Source organism: Ostrea edulis, chromosome 5 (assembly GCF_947568905.1).
Source record: "Ostrea edulis chromosome 5, xbOstEdul1.1, whole genome shotgun sequence".
NCBI classification, from domain to species: Eukaryota; Metazoa; Mollusca; class Bivalvia; order Ostreida; family Ostreidae; genus Ostrea; species Ostrea edulis.
Window position 1 is genome coordinate 59,606,678 of NC_079168.1, and position 25,628 is coordinate 59,632,305.

At 33.8% G+C, this 25,628-nt stretch overlaps 1 protein-coding gene across 1 annotated transcript in view; it reads right to left on the bottom strand.

Moving 5' to 3' along the window:
- Positions 1-1,417: 1,417 nt before the first annotated feature.
- LOC125650872 (sodium channel protein type 4 subunit alpha B-like) overlaps positions 1,418-25,628 on the bottom strand; it is an 81,989-nt gene continuing 57,778 nt past the window's right edge. Inside the window, exons 21-34 of the mRNA XM_048879427.2 lie at positions 25,332-25,453; positions 22,863-23,056; positions 20,754-20,786; positions 18,585-18,619; positions 17,655-17,999; positions 17,375-17,548; positions 15,246-15,368; positions 14,738-15,001; positions 14,537-14,590; positions 13,941-14,078; positions 11,301-11,408; positions 8,467-8,737; positions 6,789-6,800; positions 1,418-4,794 (exon numbers count right to left, since the gene is read on the bottom strand). Of these exons, the coding sequence (XP_048735384.2) occupies positions 3,560-4,794; positions 6,789-6,800; positions 8,467-8,737; positions 11,301-11,408; positions 13,941-14,078; positions 14,537-14,590; positions 14,738-15,001; positions 15,246-15,368; positions 17,375-17,548; positions 17,655-17,999; positions 18,585-18,619; positions 20,754-20,786; positions 22,863-23,056; positions 25,332-25,453 (3,108 nt within the window). The 3' untranslated portion in view covers positions 1,418-3,559. The remainder of the gene's footprint in view (positions 4,795-6,788; positions 6,801-8,466; positions 8,738-11,300; positions 11,409-13,940; positions 14,079-14,536; positions 14,591-14,737; positions 15,002-15,245; positions 15,369-17,374; positions 17,549-17,654; positions 18,000-18,584; positions 18,620-20,753; positions 20,787-22,862; positions 23,057-25,331; positions 25,454-25,628) is intronic.

Genomic DNA, 25,628 nt, shown 5'->3' on the forward strand with positions numbered 1-25,628 from the left:
TTATTTATATTTTCACCACAGATTCAGTTTTGGTATCATTAACGTCTTATTCACTCTAATACATGAACATGTAAGTGGAAATTGATAGTGGCACAATACCTTAGATGTGTATAATATCTTAGATGCATTTGAAAGTTCACGTTTCATAGTGTAACGTACGACTGTGACGTCAAAGTTACGTTTATGTATATACGTAGCAACCAACTCTGATGGCGTCGATCCACATACGAGGTTCATTTGTGGTTACGGAAATAGCCGAGTAGTTACGATTGCTGATTCCATATCAGTATCCTCAATCTCTCACCAGAGGGCGTTACGCTACGCTCCACAACAAAGTGAAGCTTGCGTAGCGCGCCCTCTGGTGAGAGAATGTCAGTATCCTCTGAAACTGATGACGTCACAATGCATCAACGCAACGTTTCGTGTGGAAAATATTGACCGCGTCACAAACAAAACTGCGTACACAAAACATAATTTCATGGTATGTCTGTATTTTTGATAATTTGGATTGCATTTAGTATCTTATAAATGTGGATTTAAAATGCAAAAGGGGTTATATAATAAATTTATCATCACTACAGTAACTTGATCCGAAGAGTTGGATCACGTCTCGTTGACAGATATAATGTTAACGCTTTGCGTCTCGTGTGATCTGATGATCCGCGCCTGTCAACTCGACGTGATCCGACTCTTCGGATTAAGTTACTGTATTAATAATATATATTTATTATATACCTATCAATGTATCGTTCTTTGATACTGTGGATTTCACAGCGTGTGATCCGGTTTTCCGGATCACCACCCTGTGGTTTTCTGATTCCGTATCAGTATCCTCTGAAACTGATAACGTCACAATGCATCAACGCAACATTTTTTGCTTAAAATATTGGCCGCGTCACAAACAAATCTGCAAACACAAAACATAATTTCACTGTATGTCTGTATTTTTGATCATTTCGATTACATTTAGTATCATATAAATGTGGATTTAAAATGCATAGGGAGTATATAATAAATTTATCATTACTACAGTAACTTGATCCGAAGAGTTGGATCACGTATCGTTGACAGGCGCGGATCATCAGATCAAACTCGACGCTTCGCGTCTCGTGTGATCTGATGATCCGCGCCTGTCAACTCGACGTGATCCGACTCTTCGGATCAAGTTACTGTAGTAATAATAATAATAATATATATATATATATATATGTGTGTGTGTGTGTGTGCAGTGCCCTGTGCCTCACAAATAGAAGGATGCATTGAGCGACTTGTCGATCTATGATGACACCGACCTGCAACTCTGTACGTAATTCTGATGGAACAGCACATAGCTAAACATGATGTGATTTCACTTCTTTTGACTTTTGCGCTAAGTCTGACTTTACTAAAGTGTTTGAAAAATAATGAATATTTGATAAATTGTGTAATAAATTTATTTACAGAAATTTGCAAATGAAAAAGCTTTTGTTATATGTTCATACACATCTCTTCCCTTATACCTAACTCATTATTGTGCATATATATAAAGATTGAAAATGTTCACAGTTACATCCATTCTCTAACACTCAACAGTTCCAAATTTATGGTGTCATTCAAAATGCTTAAACCATACATTGTGATATTGATAATTCTGATCAAAAACATACAGATATAATGTTAACGATTCATTTCAATTTGCATGCTTTTTTTTTTTATTTTGCAAGTCTTTTGTTTTAAAATTCTAAGCATCAATCATTATTAAAAATCTAAATACTTCCCAATTTCTATCTCCGAAAGAAGACATTTCATAATACATCTGAACTTGACACAATTCGTTCATTTGTGTGTGAATTCGACTTCCCAAAGATTTTTATGATTGGAATTTTCTACGGATGTTTAGGATAATTTGAAACACTTGGATTCTTACTAACAACATGCACAATAAAAATAGCAACTGCATAAAATGGATACAATTTTGTAAGAAGCGGACACTACACAGAATTCAACATTAATTTGGCAAAGTTAAGTGCAACAAGAAAAGCCAAGTTTTCGTATAAAATATCACATGAAATCAACTAGACAATACAATTGATGTAAAGGAAAAAGTTCCAAAACAATTTTCAACCAATACATATCTTTAAACATGTACAACAAAACAAAATATGTAGTTCAACTGCATTTTAGATGTTTTACATCATTAATTGAGTAACTCATAACAATTTCATATTTGCATAAGCTATGATTAGTTATCATACAATTGGTGTAATATCATGTTCTATATGCCATATTACTGGTATTACGTATCTAAAACAGGTACCCGTATTATCTAAATCTTATGCTGATCTCGCGATTAGCGTCTTAAACGACTATTTTGTAAACATACATACACTTTGTACAATTTATATATGCCTTCTCTGTGTTATCATTTAGTTACTATTTGATATTGATAAGTTAGAATATTTTTTTTCATTAAACGAACTCCGAGTAGACTGTAACAATTATGTTCTGATTAAAGAAATTGAAACATCAAATAATTTGAATTCAGTTTAAGTCTTTAAATACATATATGTCTTATATTAACATGCTTCCTGGTAAACAGATAAATTCAAAACAATAATTAAAAAAAACTTCATTATTAAAAAAAATACAAATACGACAATACTGTATGGAATCGGGCGTATTTTGGAATAATATGGTTTTTGCAAATAAGCATGATGTACCCCAAACCAGAATTATATACATGAAAGTATACAAGCATAATTACAAATAGTGTTGAGCAACAATTACCATTAAAAGTGTATCACGCAATAGAACAAATTAATGACATCATTCACGTTGGTTCTCTGGGGAAGGGGCAGGCAGAACAATTACTTTAGGCTAGAAGTATTTCATCCATTTTACTTATAAACGGCAGTGGTAAATGACATGGGAAAAGGTTTTTTTATTGTTGTAAATTTCAACTCTATCTAAATACGTCTACAGCAAATTTACAATTGCATGAATCGGACAGGAAATAATCATATAATATTATCTTTCACACGCACTGGTTGATACCAAACCGTTTACATTGTATCTACATTTTTTAGGCACAGACTAATTAATAAATGTTTTGATATTGCGCTTGCGGTGCTTTCTCTGTCAAGAATGCATAAACGATCCAACATGCACATTTCATTTTAGACTTTATCAAAGGACACTCAAGATGAAATCTGTACACTGTCCTGTAAGTACATTTCTCATACCGAGATATCAGCAATTCGTTTCTCCTAATAAACTTAGCTATATATTTAATTTCATTCTCTATCCACATCGAGTGTAGCCAACTTTTTTTTGCAAAAGGTATAATTACACAGCAAGACTGTTCTAGGTATCAAATAACCAATAAAATCATCACAGCATTACGAAGCATGCGCAATGCAGTAGGTACTAGTAAATAATTGCATCCTGAAACCAATAAATAGAAAGACATGCAGTACACTTTGAGTATCTTAAAGTTCTTGAGTCAGAGTCCCATCAGTCACCGGGCCCTGCACAATTCAAATTTTCCTGCCGAATTTGAATTTTTTGTACATGTATTACTTCATGCAACTACGTCACTATCTGCGCGTAGTTCAACTGTTCTATTTTCCGGTGAAAGCATCGCTGTTTCTTCTGTGATTTCTGATTCCGGAATTTCTATGTGCACATCTACAGAACTTCCTACAGTCTGTCTGTTGGAAGTATCACTCTTCATACTTTTTGTGCTAGCGGTATCCTCGTGAACTGTTGTCGCTGTTTCTTTACTGTCCTTGCTAGTTGCCATCTCACTTTCTTTGCTCGTAACCATATCACTTTCCTTACTGATTACCATATCGTATGGCGGTGGTGATGGTAAGTTGCCTTTCTCGTTTCGATATCTTTTCCACGCTTTTTGGATTACTCTTGCCGCATAATGTTCCTTTTGTCTTAATAGCGTTGAGCTAACTACTTTGTATTCAACTTTTTCTTTATCCTTCTCAGCTTCATTGATATCAAATTCCCCTGAGGCATCCGCCGTGCCCAGGAAATTTTTCGTCAAAGCATCTAAAATGTCTCTGCAATATACTTTATTATCTTCGCAAATTGGAATATCTAGTTTCACCAGCATAAAGTGATTCGGTTTTGGAAGTCGCAAAGGTTCTTCTAAATAATCCACAAAATCAGACAACTGACCAAGTGGGATAAATTTAGTAGCTTCCGGGTCGAATTTCTCCCATTTCTCATAGAAAAGATCAAACTCGTCTGACGTTAAGCCTTGCTGAACGTCCTCTGTCGCTTGACTGAAGTTCTCCAATATGACAGCAATGTACATGTTCACCACCACAAGAAAACTTATTACTATATAGGAACATAGGTACATAACACCTATCTTGTAATTACCACAGTCTGCATATATTGTTGTCCCATTGTCGTATGTCACTGTTTCTTTTATACAATCCTCTTCGTTTGTGATGCCAGCCAAGGCGCTGTTCCAACCAGCGGATGTGCACATTTGAAATAGATATATTATACTACGGAAGAATGTTTCAAAGTTGAAACAGTCATCTATACCATATAAATGTTTAACGTGCATGAAGAAACTCATTCCGAACGTGGCATATATAAACATCACAAGAAACAGCAGTAAAGCGATATTAAACAAAGCGGGTAACGACACGGCAAGAGAAAACAACAAAGTTCGTATTCCCTTCGCCGACTTGACTAAGCGAAGCACTCTTCCCACCCTAAACACACGAACCACTCGAAGAAGAGTAGGAGAGACCAAGAACTGATCCATGACGTCACTAAGTGCCACGCCTGCAAAAGATAAACGTCACAGTTGTATCATTTATTTTTCGATTATATATATATATATATATATATATATATATGTATGCGCAGCAAGGATAACATTATTTAAAGGGATGAAATTCAATGTAGAAAACATAAGTTTACTTGGATATTGTGAATCGCATTCATTTGCTCTTACAGCAAAATATATTTATGAAAACATTTATTTGAATGCCAAATATTTCATGGTTTTGTCGATTTTTTGGTAAAAACGGACTGTTTTTTAGAATATATATAACAATAAAAGTTAGCATTCAATCACAACCTGGTTCCATAACATAAACACGTATCTGGAGCAGTTAGTAACACATGACATGCAATCAATCATGCAAAAAATATGCAGAAATGAAATTTAAACAGACAATCTCTACATTTACGTATAAGTCACTTCTCTCAGCATAATGTGTGTATAATACTTAAATCATTATGAATGGTAACGCATAACTTGTATAAATTTCGTTAATTGTCAAGATGCAATTTTTAGAATCTGATAAAGGAAGTACAAATTCTTTCAGTCTCAAGTTTTCCTGTAGAGCTAGAGAAAACAACTGTTGTAAATGTATAGACGTGCATAACGCCAAAACTCAACCGCTTTTTGCTGGTTGCTCGTATCGGTTATTCTTAAAATGTTTATAAAGTGCCTCCTCTCCGTGGATGGTGAAATGTTTCAGTCAAATATACTCCAAGTTCCCCAACAAGTGGAACGCCAAAGGACTCGGAAAAGTTAGAAAGTAACATATTATTTTTTATAATGGAAGAGAATTCATTTGAGATTGTTCCAAGTGATTCTCTCTAAGTATTGTAGTGTATAATAACTTTCACATTCTTTAGCCAAATGTTCCGATCTGAAATTCTCAGTTTTACTCTAGGCAGATAAATTAAGCCGGGAATTCGTGTCCTAAGGAAACTGAATGTTGATATATGCAGCCAGAAGTAACAACCTAATAAAACTATGTCTAACATCCGGACACGTGAAAGAGTATAAAACAATCAAAATGGTGGCGGAAACATGAACGTTGTGTCAGTAAATTCTGCTCTTGAAGGTCAGGGTTGAGTTTTACTATAATATATCCGTTGTATTAAACTTTTTCAGTTAAGAGCTCATCATAACTTTACGACAAGCTATGGACTATCGAAAGTTAAGATATACAAGTATTTCTTAAGTTTTCTTTCATCTACACGTAAATAGAAATGGATGCCCTCATGCTGTTTCAGGATATTTTGAAGGAAAATGAAGACAAAGTTCCCCGTCGTCGAATTTTAAACTACTCAAGAACACATTAGTAAAACAGAAGCGTCGTACTTACAAAATTTTACGTCATATTTTTTCAGTAAAACCTGCGACAGTAAAACGATAATTATATTTTACATAGTTTGCAAGCTTTCTACTTTGCTACGTCATAATTGTCTCAATGGAGTTACGCAAGTGCAGCATAATCTGGTGTGAATACGTACAACTGGAAAACTTTCATTAGTGATTTACCATTTTCCTGTTATTGTGCCGACATACGACAATGACTTTCTTCTGGTTGTTGGAAGTTTCTCAATTTGATTTTTTTTTCGCTAACGAAGATAGTTCAATTGAAAGTGAAGGAAAAATGCATATTTCTACATTTTGGGTTTTTTGCGTTGATTTTACAAACAACTTATTGTATAATTAAGATTTTATATACACATTTTACGAACGAAATATCATACGATAGAAAAAACAGAGAAACTGAAGTTAGTATATAAAAAAATTCAATGCAAAGAAACAAACATGATTAAAAGGTCTTCACACGTCAAAATCAAATCATTATATCACTCCAAATTTTTAATTGGACGATTAATTCTAAATCATTAAACAAACAGATTTTGGAGACTGGAACTGATAACTTTTTATATCGTGAACACTTTGGTTTGGTAAGGGTAATATTATTCCATGCACCACTGGAAAGGTCACCCAGCACACTTTTACTCACTGACAATCTCTCCTATATATAATAATAGAGTAAATTACATTAAGAAGCAGCATAAAGAATATATTACACAACAAATGCATTAGCAAAAATCATATGCAAAGTTGCAAGTTTATCTAAGAAGCTGTGGTTTTCATGCCCACTGAGCAGTAAGATTTATATAAATCAAATGCCAGTATACTTTAGAGGGTGATAAAACATGCAAGAAAAAGAATGAAATAAGTGCCTGGTTAATTCACAAAAAGCCGTGTGTAAAATGTTGGGAATATTAGAACCGACAATGGCGTATAATCATTTTGCAATTTAAGCTTTTTGTGAATATTAAAAAGAACAACAATGACCCACGGTTCGGAACTTTTAAGAAATATGCATTCGCATTCTTAGTTACAACACACTTTACAGCCAAGTGACTTATTATGTTTACATAGGTATTAGTTCAAAAGCGTCTGAATCCTTTATAGCATTAAAAGAAAACAGAACAACACCAAGATGTACACAGCAAGTAGTATACAGATATTGTCTCCTAGATGTACACAGCAAGTAGTATACAGATATTGTCTCCTGGAAAAATTAAGCACACCCCAGAAAGTTTTTTTCTTCTATATATAGGAATAAAACATGTTTATAAAACAAACCATTACCCATTCTGCCATATTGAAATGTTCATACAGAAAGACCTTTGACCTTAAAGTTCATATTTTGACCTGAAAATTGTTCAGGATCGTCTGCTAGCCATGTTCATCCTGCCTATTGAGTTGATGACTATATATTTGCTTTCAGACGCATTAGGGGAAAACGAGTTTGTCTCGTTCTGAATTCACTCCAAATTGTTTATAGCTGTTTTAGAGTTATGAGAAATCCTAGATTTCATAGTTTTAATTTTGAGGGTGAAAGTAAACATTGGCGACATTTTTGCTGGCATACAGAGTAGTTATCAGTCACACAACTATTGTAGTATGCAGTTTCGACCTGAACGGCAACAGGTATGGCCATTGTGCCTATCAAGTTTTATAACCTTTACATAAAGATAACAATGTGTATGTATAGTAGAAATTATGGTAACCTTTAACCTTCTAGCCTAAAAAACAAAACGGCAACCAAGAATAGCATTTCTATGAAGTTTAATTACAGTAATCTAGAGAGTGTTTTCGCTATCGGTGGTATATGCATGGTAGAAAGCCCGTCAGATGTGACGTTTTGGCCTGAAATTCCATAGTGGTTATCTGCTGTTAAGAGTGGTTTCATCATTGGTCGGACAACGTATACATATCAATGTTACGCTGTCTATGCATGCAACAATTGATTCCCCATAATATTTAAACGCCCCCAAACTATTAACAAACAGCAAGAATCAGATCTATTGTTTTCACTACTTCCTGGTCATAATTAACAGAAATATACAAAATAATAATCGATGACTTGGGTTATCTTCTACGTCATGCACATAATAAGATAATATAGTTTAGTTTTAGTACGATGTAACAATATCTATGCATAGTAACTGAAAATGAAAGCGTATTTAGTATTGAACTGCTTATTAACAAAATAAAACAACAAAAACCCCAAACAACTAGAGTTTGCATTGTGTCCTAAACTATCATCCACACTCATAAAAACAGACAAAAATAATATCGTCGGGAAAAAAACCGCCTTAAGGTACAATAACGAGAGATATTCTTACCTAAGATAGACAGAACCACTACCACAAAGTCGAAGATGTTCCAAGGAAACTTGAAATAGTAGTGTCTCAGTCCTATCAGTTTTAGAACACACTCAACAGTGAAGATTATGATAAATGACATATTGATGTGATCCAATATAGTGGTAAACATTTTTGATTGTTTGTAGTGTTCCAAGGCCATCGTCAACATGTTCAGCATGATAATGATCATGATCCCAATGTCGAACTTCTGATTTGTTACCGCATCAAATATCCAGCCCATGATTATATTCTATCAAAATAAAATGATAATTAAATCCTCACAATTAAATGTATAATGATCGTATTTTGATCTGAGAGTACAATTCTCTGACATTTTTAGAATTATCATAAATCCTTATTTTAATTTACAGTATTTGATATCTTTATTAATTACATACATGAAATAAACTTGTATATTACACTGAGATAACGTTATTGAGTTGAAAGTTCTGCAGAACCACTATTAAGCATAGAAATTACAAGCTACAAGATCAGAGAGGGTCCAAGTAAACATCAGCCAAAGGGTATCCTACCCAATTCATTTAAAATGTATGTTTTTACAAAATACATAGTGCGTTATATCCAGAAAGGGTGTGTAACTTAAGTTGATGTACTAATATCTAGCTTATTGCATAGATAAATTCATTTTTAATGTCGCTAATACTGGCAAATCAGAATTGTTGTTGCATTGGTTGTTATTCAGATACAATATGCCAGCTATACCATAGACATTGTCTGATATTTCCATGGACAATCTCTCAATAGCTAATCAGTCAAATATTCAAGCACATGCCATAACATACATATTTTTGCTGTGAAGTTAAAATGTAAAATTTCATAGCTTGATAACTGTTGTCTTAAAATGCAAAATTTAATAGTAGTATATTTTCATGTAACAAAATAGATGTTCGATATATGATGATAAAGTGCAAAATTACATAAGAATGGTGACATATATAAATATCCATTTTAAGATCATTGTTATGAATACACAACACACATGCATATACAGAATTGTCCACGATCTTCCAACTGTCCCATTGAAAGGTCATCATGCTGAAAAGTGACTTTCTGAGTATATTAGATTTCTAGGTGCTTAGAAGATACAGTGAAACTATTACCACTGAAATCTGACAAGATCAACATAAGTGAAAATGCTGTTTCATATGTTTTATGTCGTAGGTGCCAATCTAATTTTCAGTGTAGTTCGTTAATCATTCTAATTAGATTGATCAGGTCAATAACTTGCAGTTAAATCATTGATTCATCCACAAGTTATTACGCAGTATATCTAAGGTTCACCGAGAAAATTTGCTATGCCATACAGAAAAACATATACCTAACCCAAACTCCCCGTCGAGGCCTCATTACGTCACCTACGAATAGTTTGTGAGCAAACGAACTCTGGTGGAAGTTTGATACCTAACCTTCACACTATATGACGTCACAGTTAAACAATACACCACGAAAGTCTCGTCTTTCTCTGTATAGCGGGAAATAGCGTTATTCACTACCTTAATGCCGTGTATGAATCAACTTTTTCAAATATTTCGTTATTGATTACTTTGATATTCCAAATTTTCTAAGATCTTGAAACTGCCAAAAACGGATACAAACAAACAATTTATTGCTGTTTTAATTTAAATTGATCCTTGTGTATAAAAATCAAAATATTCCAAATTATCACGACGTTCCATATTTTCGGTAAATAACAACTCCGCTATTAGATACCTTGCGCAGCAATTTTTATATTAATTTGATATGGTTTATATCCGCGATTTTTATATTAATTTGATATGATTTATTTCCGCAATTTTAATATTAATTTGATATGGTTTATCTCCGCAATTAAGATAGATTTCGATTAAATGGCATTTTGCATCAATGAGTCTTCGAAATGTTTAGATTTTGAGTCTTGTGGCGAGAATAAAAGTCATCACGGAGTTGTTAAGTATTCTGAACTTTGTCTTACTACATGTACTGTAAATATCTACAGTGTAGATATTGGCACATATAGTTGTGACGTATTAACATATACATGCGTATTTTGTATCATATTTTTCTCAATTCACTGTATTCGGGTGATCTTAAATATGCTGCGTAAATAAAAATAGTTAATACACAATTCATATTCCACGTTCAATATTAATAGATGTTAATTAAGTTTGGATCACATCTGGAAAGGGTTCCTGGATATATTAAAATGGATTTTAAATTAAAAAAAATTGATAAAAGTGCAGAAGTAGAATACCGTGGATTTTTAAAATTTATTTCTTTTACTTAATTGCAATAGCTATTGTCTTTGGGTCCTTTTTAGGTATGCACAGAAACACTTACTTCAAAAAATAATGATTTATGAATTAATATGTATTTATATGTTTGTATACAATCATCAAAACATTCGTATACTGTAGAATCATTTATTTTCGATAAGTCAAATTTTCGTTGTTGAAAAAATGGCGTGGTCGAGAGGTGGCTGAAAAGTAATCGTCTATAATGAAAAACACCCCCCCCCCCTCCTTGTTATGGATTTAAAATGAAGAAACGATTAGCTTTGTATGAAACATATCGAATACACCGTATCTTAGGAAAGATTTGTTGTTTGAAGTAAGTGTCCCTTTTTCAAATGTTCAAAAAATAAAAACAAAATGGAGACTGAATTTCATTTCAGATCAGCTACATTTAGCCTTTCTTTTGACGAACCACGGTATTTTTCTATCATGCTGTGCCCTTATATAGATAGGCCACGTGACATATTATGTCCAGTGTCCAATCTATAAATTGTTAATCTTGTCAGTGATATCAAAACTAACACTTGGTCTGGGAATTGATTTCTGTGGGGACTTAGAGGACATCCGCTTCATGGCCATGTAATACTTTTTCTGGTCATCTGTCATAAACATCTCCAGCGAGCCACCAGCCTGTATAAAAGACACATTACCGTGATGTTTCTCTAGGGAAAAACTATTTACTCCCTGAGCCGTAGTCTCTTTGTATGGAAAAGTGTCCCACCCAACACCATCATTCCTATTACGATGCAACACATAATACAAGGAACGGCATTACACCGGGAAAAGAGCAATCCACCCACTAACCTCTCCAGTCGTCATGTTTTGCCTTTCTATTAGAACCTTCCTTTCATTCAATAAATCATTTTATAACTTCATCATAAAACATTGTATATTCTGCATGTGACAAAAAGCAAGTTCCATTACTATACATGTACCCAGGGTAAAACATGACAACAGCAGAACCGATAAAGCAAACACCGGTTATGTATACATTGGTAGATACAGTAAGCTATGAGCTATAAACACGCTACAGAGGCAGAGAGACAAGGAGATAGTTATGTCACACAGCTAGGTGTACAGTGACATCACAAGCCAGTATACACGCATTACTAATTATAAGGGAACTAACTCCTGGTCTCGGGATAGATTTTTGTGGTGACTTGGCCGCCATCCGCTTCATTGCTTTATAGTATTTCTTCTGGTCTTCCGTCATAAACATTTCTAAAGATCCTCCAGCCTAATACAACATTGCAGTCAGATACGTTGATATTGGAGTAAATTGACATTAAGACTGAGTAGAGGAATACATGAGAACAATGATATCATTGGACATTTGTTACCATAAACTAAAATTAATGTCAATGTATTATAAATAATGATTTGCGTTTTTCAACAATTCCATTCTAAACAACTGAAATTAAAATTCAGTATATTTTGACAAGATTGTATACAATACGGCACGTGGATATCTGCAAAACGAACAATAAATGAAAGAAACAAATTCTGACCATCAAATACAGGATCAATGTGAATTATTAGAGAAGTTTGATAGGTGGAAAATCGAAGTACAGAATATATTCCTGGGAGCTGAACTTTTTCAAATCTTAAAATATAATTAATGCATATATCAAAGGTGGTTTTTAAAATTTGATATAATTTTATTTTTACTAAATGTGCGCAGTTAACATTGGTTCTTTATTCATTTGCTATATGCAGACATTCCGGCGTGTTTAGTCTGGTTCTCGGGGACTTCCGATTGTGCAAGTGTGCTTGCACAATCAACCAGACTAAACAGTGTTATGGATTATGCCCTAACCTTCAATAATGAACTCGTCCATAAAGTGCCTAGCGTGTGATTTTCGTTTACAAGTGTAACAAAAAAAAAAAAACCTCCCGTGAATATATCTTTTCTCTTATATCATATGAGCACCTAGCTGCAATAATGTAGCCCTCTCTGATTTTTTTTTTTTTAGGGAGAGGGCTACAACTCCTTAGGATCTCCGTAATGGTGCAAATGCGGGAGTAATTCACTCCCGCAACATTTGTGCTCATTCTAAACATTTCCTGACTTTCTTTACGTAAATAAAATGATATTCTATGTTTCTTAGTCAATATATAAATTTACAACCTGCAACTTAAGATTTGTGAGGCTCTATTCTACCGTTTTCAACAATTTCGATAAATTCCAATTTCTCGATTCATATTTGTGCGCCATGTTTGATGTACTGAAGTATAAACTTCCGATTGTCAAGTCATTTGCATATGCCATATAAGGTAGTATTTACATCAATGGACAAGTATGGAGGCGAAATCTATTTCGTCGGTATTGAAAAGGTTTGAATTTAATATCAAGTTAAAAACCGAACAGCAGAGTGTAAATTCTTTCTGCAACAATATGATTTTCCTTTCTTTGTCGAAGTGGCTCGAGTAACTACATTTTCGCGCTGATTGTCAATGTTTAGGTTTTTCATTAGATCCACCTACGAGATCTCGCGATAACAAGCATGGCGGAGCAGACGAAGAATTTTTGCATGCTGTACATTATATTTAATGAAAAACACCTTTATTAGACATGTCCGAGCACAAAGTTGGTACTCCTTTTGGTGTAAACAACATTTGGGACTAATACACAGAGTTTATTATCGGTTATTCATAAAATTATTTTGCACCATTACGGAGATCCTATGGAATTGTAGCCCTATCCCGAAAACGTCAGAATTAAAAAAATTGGATAGGGCTACATTATTGCAGCTAATGAGCACCATACAAACTAATATGCTCGTTTTACAAGATGATACATCTTGTAAAATGAGCATATTATATTATTAGTTTGTATGGTGCTCATAAATTGAAATGAGCTCTCTTTGTTTTAGATTTTAACTTTTGAATTCAGGATCATATTGTTTGGAGAACGTTTTTGGGACATGCATTGCTTCAAATTAAACGAGGATATGATTGTTCGTTATAATATATTCATGCTCACAGTGCGTGATGGCCTACGGAAGTTGAACAAAGTTCAACTCCCAAAAGTATGCATATACCACACTATATGAAATAGAAAATATTAATACATATCCGAATATGTTTATTATAGATCGCTCTTATACAAATCGAATTCCCTCATGTTTACGGTCTAACTGTCTTTAAATGAATGAGTGTTACCTTTTTCTTCTGCTGGTTGAAGTTTTCGATGATGACACCAATAAATAGATTCAGAGTAAAGAACGAACCAAAGATAATGAAGAAGACAAAATACAGGTACATGTTGACATTGATCTCTGGCTCTGGTTGTTGGTCAATCTGTAAAAATTTAAAAAGTCAAAAATGTATGGCATCTCTCATTCTTAAATGGACGTTATATCATATACAGATGGGTTAAAATTGACAAAAATCAAATATATTATAGCTTACTTAATCATAATAAAACCTTTCGGTCTGAAACCAGTCTATCCATTCAAATGTATTATAGAAAGAGGGTAAAAATAACAGACAGTGACTTAAAGATGGTCATTATCAGCTGATTTCATATCAAAACTATTGAGTGAAGATAACGAACAGTGATCAATCTCATAACACCTATAAGGAATACAAAATAGAGAGTAGGGCAAACACGGCCCTACAGTTTACGCAAGTAAATTTTACGTTGAAGGGCTACATATGAAATATGCCAATGCTAGGAATCGGATTATGATTTTAGACCATGAAGATGAGATTGAAGATATGGAACATTCACAAAAATGGATGTTAACCCAACTTACTTCCGTACTGTCGATAGCGTCGTTCATCACTTCAACCCACCCCTTATAGGTGGCCTATAAATACAATACAGTTAACTTGCATGAATCAGGTAAGCGTTATATTCACCAATGATTAATAGATAATAAATGTTAACCTTGCATGAATTAGATGTATATCAAGAGAACATTCATTGGAAATATATAGAAAGCACGAGTACTCACCACTTGAAACAAAGCGAGATATGCCATCATTACGTTGTCAAAGTTTATCTTTGAATTTACCCACGTGTAATTTTGGGCTATGCAATCATCTTTATTGGCTGTAATATTTGCTGCCAGTGTGATTCCATTCTCATCTACACACTTGAAGAATTTCCCGGCAAAAAACTGTACCCCAACAATCCCAAATATCAGCCAGAATATCAGACAAACCATCATGACGTTGGCAATAGATGGAATGGCTTTGATCAAAGCATTGACAACTACCTGTTGAATACCAACATATTTTCAGACTCGTGAAAATAAATGCTATTTCTTCAATTAACGAAAGTCTAAGTTCCTTAAATATGAATGTTTTAAACTTTGTTTTTAAATTTCCATTTATTTTATAAAATTGATGCCATTAATGTATCAAGAGATACTGGAAAGTCAAAATATGACTGTGATTTTAAATTATTTTTTTGGTCATGTTATAGACCTGATATCCTTGATAAACAGTAGTGATACGTACTCGCATTCCTTCCCATCGAGACACAGCACGAAGCGGTCTCAGTGCCCTAAGAGTTCTCATTGCCTTTATTGCACTCATTTTCTGCATTTTAAGGATCTCAAAAACAAGCATCACAATGGATATCTATAATAAATTCATAATTCGCAATATAAAAATACGTGAATTCTTTTCATTTGCAAATCGGAAAACCATCTATCAAATATTGTTCCTTTGGCTCTTAAAGACAATTAGTAACAATGATTATACAAACGCTGGACACATGCAAAGTATCGAAGACAATTTTCACAGTAAGGTCAAGTACATGATAGGGGAGTTTCGTTAATCTCGTGGAGATCCGGGTTAGAATAGGTCCTCAGTACGCCTTGCTTGACGTAAGAGGCGACTAAATGGGGCGTTCCTTCGGATGAGACGGCAAAAACCAACACCCGTGTCACAGCAGGTTTGGCACGATAAAGATCCCTCCCTGCTCAATGGTCATAAACGCCGAGCATAGGCCTAGATTCTGCAGCCCTTCACCGGCAGTGGTGACGTCGCCATACGAGTGAAAGAATCTCAAGAGGGACGTTAAACAATATTCAACCAACCAACTAAAAATTTCGCTCGCGACCCGGGAGAGTCTAAAATTCATCCAAGTACAAACAAGCATTCTGAGAGTATTGCATTGCAATACATAGTCCCCTACCGGTCACAAAATTACAGAACCGCAACAATATTCAAAGTTCATTATGTAGGTTACGGGATAGGAATGGTTGGATCGAAATTCATTCAGGTACAAAGACTAGACCAGGAAAATAGATAAATTTATAATTAGGTTTAAGTCTTTAACCAAGTCAATGAACTATGAAATGTAGGTGATCATGAATAATTTAGCTACAGTGTTGTATTACTATGCTAGAAGTTTTAATGAGTGTAGTTCTCTTAAATGTATCTACAGAAATAAGATAATTGGATGTATACTAATAAATCATGCTAATTTTTTTTTAAGTCCAAGGGTCACAACTTAGTGAAAATCAACAGACCAAGACGAAATTCAAACTTGACCTGTAACTTGTTATGGCAAAGCAATTAATGTACTAAATATAAAAAAAAAATATATCTGCAGCAACAACAACAAAAAAGTCCCGAAAACTGATAATTCATGGTATTTTTCTAAGTCCATGGGCCATAACTTAGTGAAAAATCAACGGACCGAGACGATATTCAAACTTGATCTGTAACTTGTTATGGCAAAGCAATGTACGAAATATCAAATAAATATCTACAACAAAGAAAAAAAGTTTAAAAACTGATCTGACGAACAGACGGACGTAGTTCAAACCTAAAGTCCCCTTCGACTCCGTCGGTAGGGGACTAATAAAAATAGAATACATACACGCATTTATATGTATGTGGAAGAATTAAAAGTATCTGCTCAAATATTATCAAAAAATAATGATAAGGGTGAAGATATTATTTATGTTTTGTAATCAGCTTGGTAAATGTACTATATATATATATATATATATATATATATATATATATATACATACATGCATACATATATGGAAAGAGAAATGATGTTGATTCATTTTTTTTTAATATTCACTTTTCCCGAATGGTAGCATAAAAGACTCTATTTTGTGTTGTACTACTACACAGCTGGTCACCTGTTGAGCCGCGTGTAAAGGTATCCAAAAGATAAAATAAGCACGTGGTGACTTTACCTTTGCTACAAATTGAGTAAAGTCGTCCGTATCAAAATTGAAATATACATGTATCTTACCTAACCAGACTATATGAATTGGACAATATGAAATTTGAATGTGTTAATTTGTTTCTGCAAATATCATTTAGTTACATTGATTGATTGAATATTGTTTAACGTCCCTCTCGAGAATATTTCACTCATCTGGAGACGTCACAACTGCCGGTGAAGGGCTGTAAAATTTAGGCCTATGCTCGGTGCTAATTGCCTTTGAGCAGGGAGGGATCTTTATCGTGCCACACCTGCTGTGACACGGGACCTCGGTTTTTGCGAAGGACCGCCCCATTTAGTCGCCTTCTACGACAAGCAAGGGGTACTGAGGACCTATTCAAACCCGGATCCCCAGGGGATCCTTTAGTTACATAATTAACTGTAGAACACGTACTCCAACAATGACGAAGTCCAACCAACACCATGCATCTGTAAAGTATTTCTTGTATCCAAAAGCCGTCCACTTGATAAACATTTCTATTATGAATATAGCTGTGAAAAATTTGTCTGTTATTTCCAGAATCTGCTGAAGGACAGCTCTTTCGGACAGATATACATCTTCGATTGCCTACAAATGACAGTTATCAAGAGTGTGTTATCTTTTGTATAAAGAAAATTCAAGAATGTTTTTTTTTAATTTCTAAGCGAACATGAAAACAATGCTATCTACTCACAAGAGCGACGCTGCTGGCGAGAATCATTGTAATGATGAAAGTTTCAAAGTATTTGTGTTCTACCAGGGCAAAAGCTAGACACCGGATTTTCCAAGCCCGCTTCCCCAAACTAGTGTTTTCAAATCGGATACAACATGGGCACTTTCGACGGCATATTTTGCAGAAACAATCATCTGGATAATTTGCATACGTGACCTTTACTTCGTTTATCTCGGGCTCGCCGTCTGCATCCACTTTTGTTAAACTTAATTTTGTGTCGTCATCGGACAGTGAGTTTCTACTGTTGGAACTTAAGGACTCTCTTTGACTTGATCGACTGTTAGGTCTTGTATTGTCGTCCATTTTCTGTGCAAAATTTCAATAAAATCAATATTAACGTAAAGTTAATGAGGAGGTCATTCAATAAGTACATTGTACATTTATTTCAAAAAAAGTGATAAAGATCACCGTACTTCCAACCTCTTAAGATTTCCGATGTATAATGCACATACCAATATTTTGCACGTCTTAGGTCATTCACATAATCGTGAAAAGATTATAAAATTTAATGATATTCAATCACATTATCCATCTAAATCTATTTAATAAAAAATATCAATTTCATCAAATGTTGATAATGACTTACATTTTTCGTGATGGCTTTTGCTATACAATGGTTTTGTGCGCGTTTTCACTATGAAACGTCTTTATGTATTTTCAACTAAAAGAACATTTCGGATCGCTTTTGATATTAAATAGAAAGAAAGGATTGTTTGAAATAAAATTATTTTCTTATTTTCAGTAATCGGTTGGGCAACTGTATTAATTTTCTGTGATGATATCCAGTTTCAAACAAATATTCCACTGATGAAAAGTACGTGGGATACTTTTATATTAAACATCGAAAATCTTAAAATTGCCGAACCATACTAAATAACATCAGATACATACTTTTTCGTCCTCTAACATAATTTCTGTAGATTTCTCTGGAAAATAAAAAAAAGAGTCATTTTTCTCTCGTTGGATGTGATAACTGCTTTAGGTTATAAAGATCAAATAACTATCGCAATCAATTTCATGCTGATTGATTTCATGAATTCAACTATCTGACATTTTTTTGTTTTCATTTCTATTTGCTTTCAAGTTTACTTGCAAATCCTAGCAATCTATTCTCGATTCCATTATAACAGAGGTCATCAATATCATAACGAAATGATGCTTTTTTGTCTTTTCTAGGTATATAAGATAACAAATAACAGTTATGCTATTGCATATCTATAAAACATGCCAACAAGGCAACATACACAGTTGTTGAAAACTTCATTAAAATGTAACGGATAGTGAAACGTTTATATAAACATTTCATGTTTCTTATCCCTTTAACAATGTCCATCACTCAGCAAGGTTCGGTAACTTCGTTTTATCCTGTAACATTCTTTCCATATCGTAAACGATTCCGGTGTTGTAGCATATAATTTTCCCCCGCTTAGACCCCCCCCCCCCCTGAAAAACGGGCCGGATTAGACATTCTCCCCGGAAAGATGGGCCTAGCATAGAATTTCCCCCTAGGAAGAATGAACCCGGGCCCAATTTCCCCCCTTAGGAAAAACAGTCCCAGTATAGAATTTCCCCCTAAATGACAGTACGCTTTTCCCCCTTCTTACATTTTAGCTATGTATCCGTTTCCAGTTCTATTACTAGAATTCTCTTGCTTATCTAGACCCAGGCATTCTTATCATTTCTTTTTAATTTTGAGTAGGGTCTTTTGTGTATCACAATCATCATCTTATTTTTTTAAAGGAAATTATTAAAGTCGTGTAATGGTATATCAAAATTCATTCCGACATCTCAAGTCTTTGCTGTTAACATCTGAAATAATGAAGTTGGGAAGAAGTTAATGGGGTGTTTTTAATTTAAAATTTCGAATTTAAATAAACGGGAAAATTAAATTACTTTTATTCATACAGTGCATCTACTTTACTTTTCAGATATCTTAATTGTATATCTTTTTGTCGACTTTTTACGAAAAACCCTAATGATATTGACCATCGTTAAAGTCTTTTGGGAAGCATATTGTATTTACTATATGCAATTTAAAGTTTTCAGCGTGTAAACCCAACAAAATTCCTTTATTTTATGAATATCGTAATATTAATGAGCGCATATCTATTTCATTAAACTATAACAATTTAACAGCAAATATTTGTTTCTTTTTTGTAATTTTTATTTTATAACATTCAACTCTTTATAGCAATAATAACAAATTTCATTGATTATTATCTTCAATTGCAAGAGTTTGCTTCATTCTATATTTATTCAAAAGCTTCTACATGAGAACAAAAAATGAAATCCAGAAACAGGAGGGGGAAATTCTATACCAGGGCGGTTTTTCCGCCAAGGGGGAAATTCTATACTGACTTTGTATATAGGGGGAAATTATATGCTGGGGCGCTTTTTCCCCCTATGGGGGAAGATCTATCCCGGGCCCGTTTTTCCTGGGGGAAAGTCTATGCGAGGGGAAAGTCTATGCTACAACACCGGCATTTATATTTTGAGTTAATGTACACTACCACTTCTATTATCTACGGAGCTTATCTATGATGATTATTTAGTTCTGTGGTAGAACGTAAGACTATAAATCTAAAGGTTTTCTTTTTCTTGTACATGTATATTCCATTACAATGCAGCTATCTAGAAACACTACAATTTTGTAAAACACATGAATGCCTCAGTAAAATTCAATTTGATTCTAATTCATATAGAAAATATAAAGAGTAGACAACGTTTTAAAGCAGACAGTCACACATGGAGATTTAACGCCCTATAAGGGTCGACCAACCTTACAAACATGTTTCCTTTCTCGATATTATTACATATTCAAGAATAAGTCAAACAAAATTAATAAATAAACTCCGTTTATCATACAATAGATATTGATTGAATGCCAGATCACATGAAAATCATATCCTTGTATAAAATACGGAAATAAATAGGTGTAAATTCAAAGCTGTACTCATTAGAAACTATTCAGAAAGATTGGAAATACAAACAACACACAGCATGTACCAGGTAATACAAAACACCCATACAAGAAAAAATTATAATGGGAAAAAATATTACCAGGTGAATGGTTTTCCACCAGTACTACTTCTCCTGATTAATAACAAAAAAGGAAAATTATAACTGATATAATGAAATAATTAGTCGATCATTTGGTAATTTAAAAGTCAAATATTTAACAGAAATTGAGGATACACATTCCTTTATAGACCATGCATACCTGTATTGTAGCAGAATACATCAACGATACATTTCACTTAACCCAAGTATTTCTATAATGACTTGATTGTGTTTCGGGTGTCTCTATATATATTCTTGAATTCTTAAACATGTGTTATATCCGTCCATAAGTTGACAATCATTATCATAGTAAAGGAATTCTGCTTCCTTAAAGATATTCCTAATATCATGATTTACTGTCAATTTGCACACATTCAATTAAACTACAAGATACATGTAACAATAGGACAGGTAAAATCAAAACAATAAGTATGAATTCCTTATGCTTTGAACGATATTGCTTCAGATATTTAGAATATCACTTATTACTTATTTTGCACCGTACAAAACTATTCTTACAGTCCAGATTTTAGGAAACTGAATTTTATTTTAATCATATCCTATTTAGACTTTTAAGGAAGTATGCTACAGCAGAGAAATTTGTTATAGATGAATAGTGGAGGGTATGTACCACAATATTTTGAAAACTTTCAAATTTACTTTATTTAGTCAAGAAATGCAGTTTTAGTAGAAAGAAATCGATTTTTTTTTTTAAAAACCTCTTACACTCGATTGTTTTGCTGTTTTCCGCTACACTCAACAATTGTTCAGTTATCTGGTGGCACCCAGGTTTTATTGGTGGCGGAGATAATCCAGATACAATGTACCTGGGAAGAGACCACCGACCTTCTGAAAGTAAACTGGGAAACTTTCTCACTTACCGGCGCGAGCGAGATTCGAACCCGCGCCGACCAGAGGTGAGAGGCTGTGTGATTTTGAGCGCGATGCTCTAACCACTCTGCCACGGAGGCCCCTGCTTGACTGCAACTCGCGATTTACAATTCAGCAGTCGACGTGCTAACCTACTAAGCTATGCAATGAATTTTGAAAAGAATAGACAATACTGCTGATATATATATATATATATATATATATATATATATATATTAAAAGAAATAGAATAAACAGTACACAAAGTTAAAAATTTAACGCAAGCGCTTTCATTTTATAATCCTCAGGCGTTACATTTTAAAATAAAACTATTTTAAAATGTAACGCCTGAGGATTATAAAATGAAAGCGCTTGCGTTAAATTTTTAACTTTGTGTACTGTTTATTCTATTTCTTTTAATATTTTATACCGGGCACTGTGATTTTTTTAAAAACACAATTTGGATATATATATATATATATATATATATATATATATATATATATAATTCCAATGTTATTTATTACAAGTGTTTTGATTGGACAAAAATAAAGCTGAACAAGAGTTTACACATCAATACATGTAAATCCGAAAACGTGATGTATTCATACACGCCTGAAAACAAATAACATAGTGCGGGGAAACTATTCAAATTTTTGCAATTGTTAATGAAGTGAATGAATTGGAATTATAAGAATCAAACATTCTTTTTGAAGAATTTATCGATGTTTAAACTCCGGCCATTTTACTCACAAACTTAACATAAAAGTGCTTCGCACTTTTATTCAGTTTGTGAGTAAAATGGCCGGAGTTTACACATCGATAAATTCTTCAAAAAGAATGTTTAATCCTATAATATATTTAATGGTACCGGTAAGCATAGAAATATCCCATTAAAAAGTGTGTAATATGTAATGTTCTTATTAAGAAGAAAATTACGTGACTAGAGAAGGAAGCTTTATCTATACAGTATACGATATGGTTTTAAAAGAAGAAATTAAGTTAGCAAAAAATAAACTACAAATGCAACTTTTTAATACTATCTAACACAGATCACTCGAAGCACAATCAAGACATTTAATGTCTTAACATTTAGTGACTATATCACCAAAGCACAAGTATATCTTGCTAGCTTATTGATGAAAAAAGACTTTTAGGAACTCTTCGATGCGTGTATATAGGTTTCTTAAAGTATCCTCGATTTCTGTCGAAATAAAGAGGATAAGGTGAAACTAAAACCTGGAAATGTGTTTTCGTCATCTTCAGTTTTAGCCTGAATTTCAAGAGTACCATTACTGAACGTTTGTCCACCATCAAGCATCGTCTCCTTTCCATTAAGACGGGGACTGGAGTCTCTTCCGTTTGGTTTCGGCTGAGATTTTATCTTCACCTTTAGACAAACGATAATCTTCACCTTGACCCACCTTCCAAACCTAAAATTAAAAAGAAATGTTATGAATTTTTTAACCAGTGAAGCAAAAAAAAAAATAAAAAAAATAATTTAAGAATTATCATATTTTGTTATTCTTTTGACTCTTGTACAGTGTGTGTAAATAGTAAATTTACTAGTGGTCACATTGCTTTAGAAATTATAAGCTCTACAACAAGTACACCTTGTACACGAAGAAAACAAGAGACCCAAGGGCCACATCGCTCACCTGAGTCACCTTGGCTCATATTTAAAGATTTTTCCTATATATTTTTGTATGCAAAACGTTGATCCCCCTTGTGACCCCATCCTACCCCTGGGGGCCATGATTTTAACAAACTGAAATCTGAAATATATCAGAAAGCTTTCATGTAAATATCAGCTTTTCTGGCTTAGTGGTTCTTGAGAGGATTTTTAAAGATTTTCCTTATATATTTGTATGTAAAATTTTGATCCTCTATTGTGGCCCCATCTAACCCCTGGGAGTCATGATTTGAACAAACATGAATCTGCATTATGTCAGGAAGCTTTCGTATAAATCTCAGCTTTTCTGGCTCAGTGGTTCTTGAGAAGAAGATTTTTAAATGACCCCAACCTATTTTTGCGATTATCTCCCCTTTGAAAGGGACATGGCCCTTCATTTGAACAAGCTTGAAAGCCCTTCACCCAAGGATGCTTTGTGGCAAGTTTAGTTGAAAATGGCCCTGCGGTTCTTGAGAAGAAGTCGAAAATGTGAAAAGTTCACGACGCCGCCGCCGACGACAACGACAGACAACGGACAAATTTTGATCAGAAAAGCTCACTTCAGCCTTTGGCTCAGGTGAGCTAAAAAAAATCCTTGAAAAAATAAACATTTGAAATAAAATAAGTTTGAGTATATTTACAACCTTGGAGAAAAGTTAAAAAATAAACTAAAACAAATTAAAAGATACATGTAGTTTGCAATTCTTTGAATTTTACATTTTTCTCTATTTTATTTTCTGCACTATTACATGCATAACGAAAGTAACAAATTGAATTTTAATGTTTTTATATCAATTGCGATTGGTGCTTGTGTATGATATATATGTATTCAAAATGTTATATCCAAGAACATTCTATACGAATATCTTCTGGTCATGAAAATCATTTACATGTACATAAAATTTGATACAAGTATACCACTACACCGAATGATGATAAGTAGGTGTCTTCTCAATAATTAAAAATAATATTATGAAGATGTTGTTGGAAATCTGAACTGGTCTAACCCCCTTTCCCCCCCTCAATCCATTCGCCTCCCCATGTTCTATATACATGTAACACCATATGTCAAATGCACCGTGACTTGTTTCATGCCGATTGTTAGACCGTTCTTGGCACACTGATTTTGATTACAGACAGCTCCGTTTACCTCGATTAAGATATAGGTCTCACGGCGGGTGTGACCGGTCAACAGGGGATGCTTACTCCTCCTAGGCACCTTATCCCACCTCTGGTGTATCCAGGGGTCCGTGTTTGTCCAACTTTCTATATTATATTGCTTATAGGAGTTTTGAGATTGATCATTGTTTGTTATTTTCACCTTTCATCTTAGAGAAAAGCACTACTTAGGACAATATCATTTAATTATGTACTTTAACTTAATTCATTGTTAGACACATGCATATAAAGAATGCCGTAAACATGCATATTAAGACAGTTTGCGTGCTCTTATCCACCAAAATGTCGTTTTTTTTCCATGCTTATTTCTCCCCTTTTCTAAAGTTTGACTTATCTTGAACTTTCCTCTATTACGAATTTCCCATAAATGCTTAATTCTGTGTCTTACATAGTGTATGACGGCGTTTCACAAGTAAACATGGCCTATATGCAAGAAGTTATGGGTAGTTAACAAGACATCTGACGACCTAAATACGTGCTTTATCGTTTTCATATCAAAAGTTATCTATTTTTAAAAATATCTTCAGTTCTTTACGAAATGTCTTTCAGTTTAACTTGCTTCACGAAATGAACGCCATCGTGAAGAGATTAGAGGTACATCATCCCATACTTTTAGAAACTGGAGGATATTTCTTATCTTTACATTGTAATCTTTACACACGGTGGCGAGCCTACATGTCGATTGGAGATTGAGTTAAGTATATTGATACACAGTGATTAGCCTATTTCAAAAGTCGAAAATTTATGACATACTAACCCACAGTTTCAGTTAGTAAAAATATCTAGAGTAAAACGAAGTGAATGTAATATTGTTTCTTAGATGAAAGGGCACGTAGAACACTGTCAAGGAAGATTACCTTTTAAATCTTCCGATGGCCTCTGACAGTTTATTAGGTTCTTTGTCCTCTTCGCCTTCTCCACCACTCAGACTCTCAGCCCCGAACGAGTTTAGCAGCAGGGCAAGGAACAAATTAAGTACCTACAGTAACAATTTACAGCATTCAATTATCGTCAATAATCCCAACAATAAAGATATGTGTTTCTAATGTTTCAAATAATTATTTAAGTATCCACACCGTGAATAATCATAATTCAAAGACATAGTATGATTTTAATTTTGTGACAATGATTTCTATTAGATATTATCCATCCCG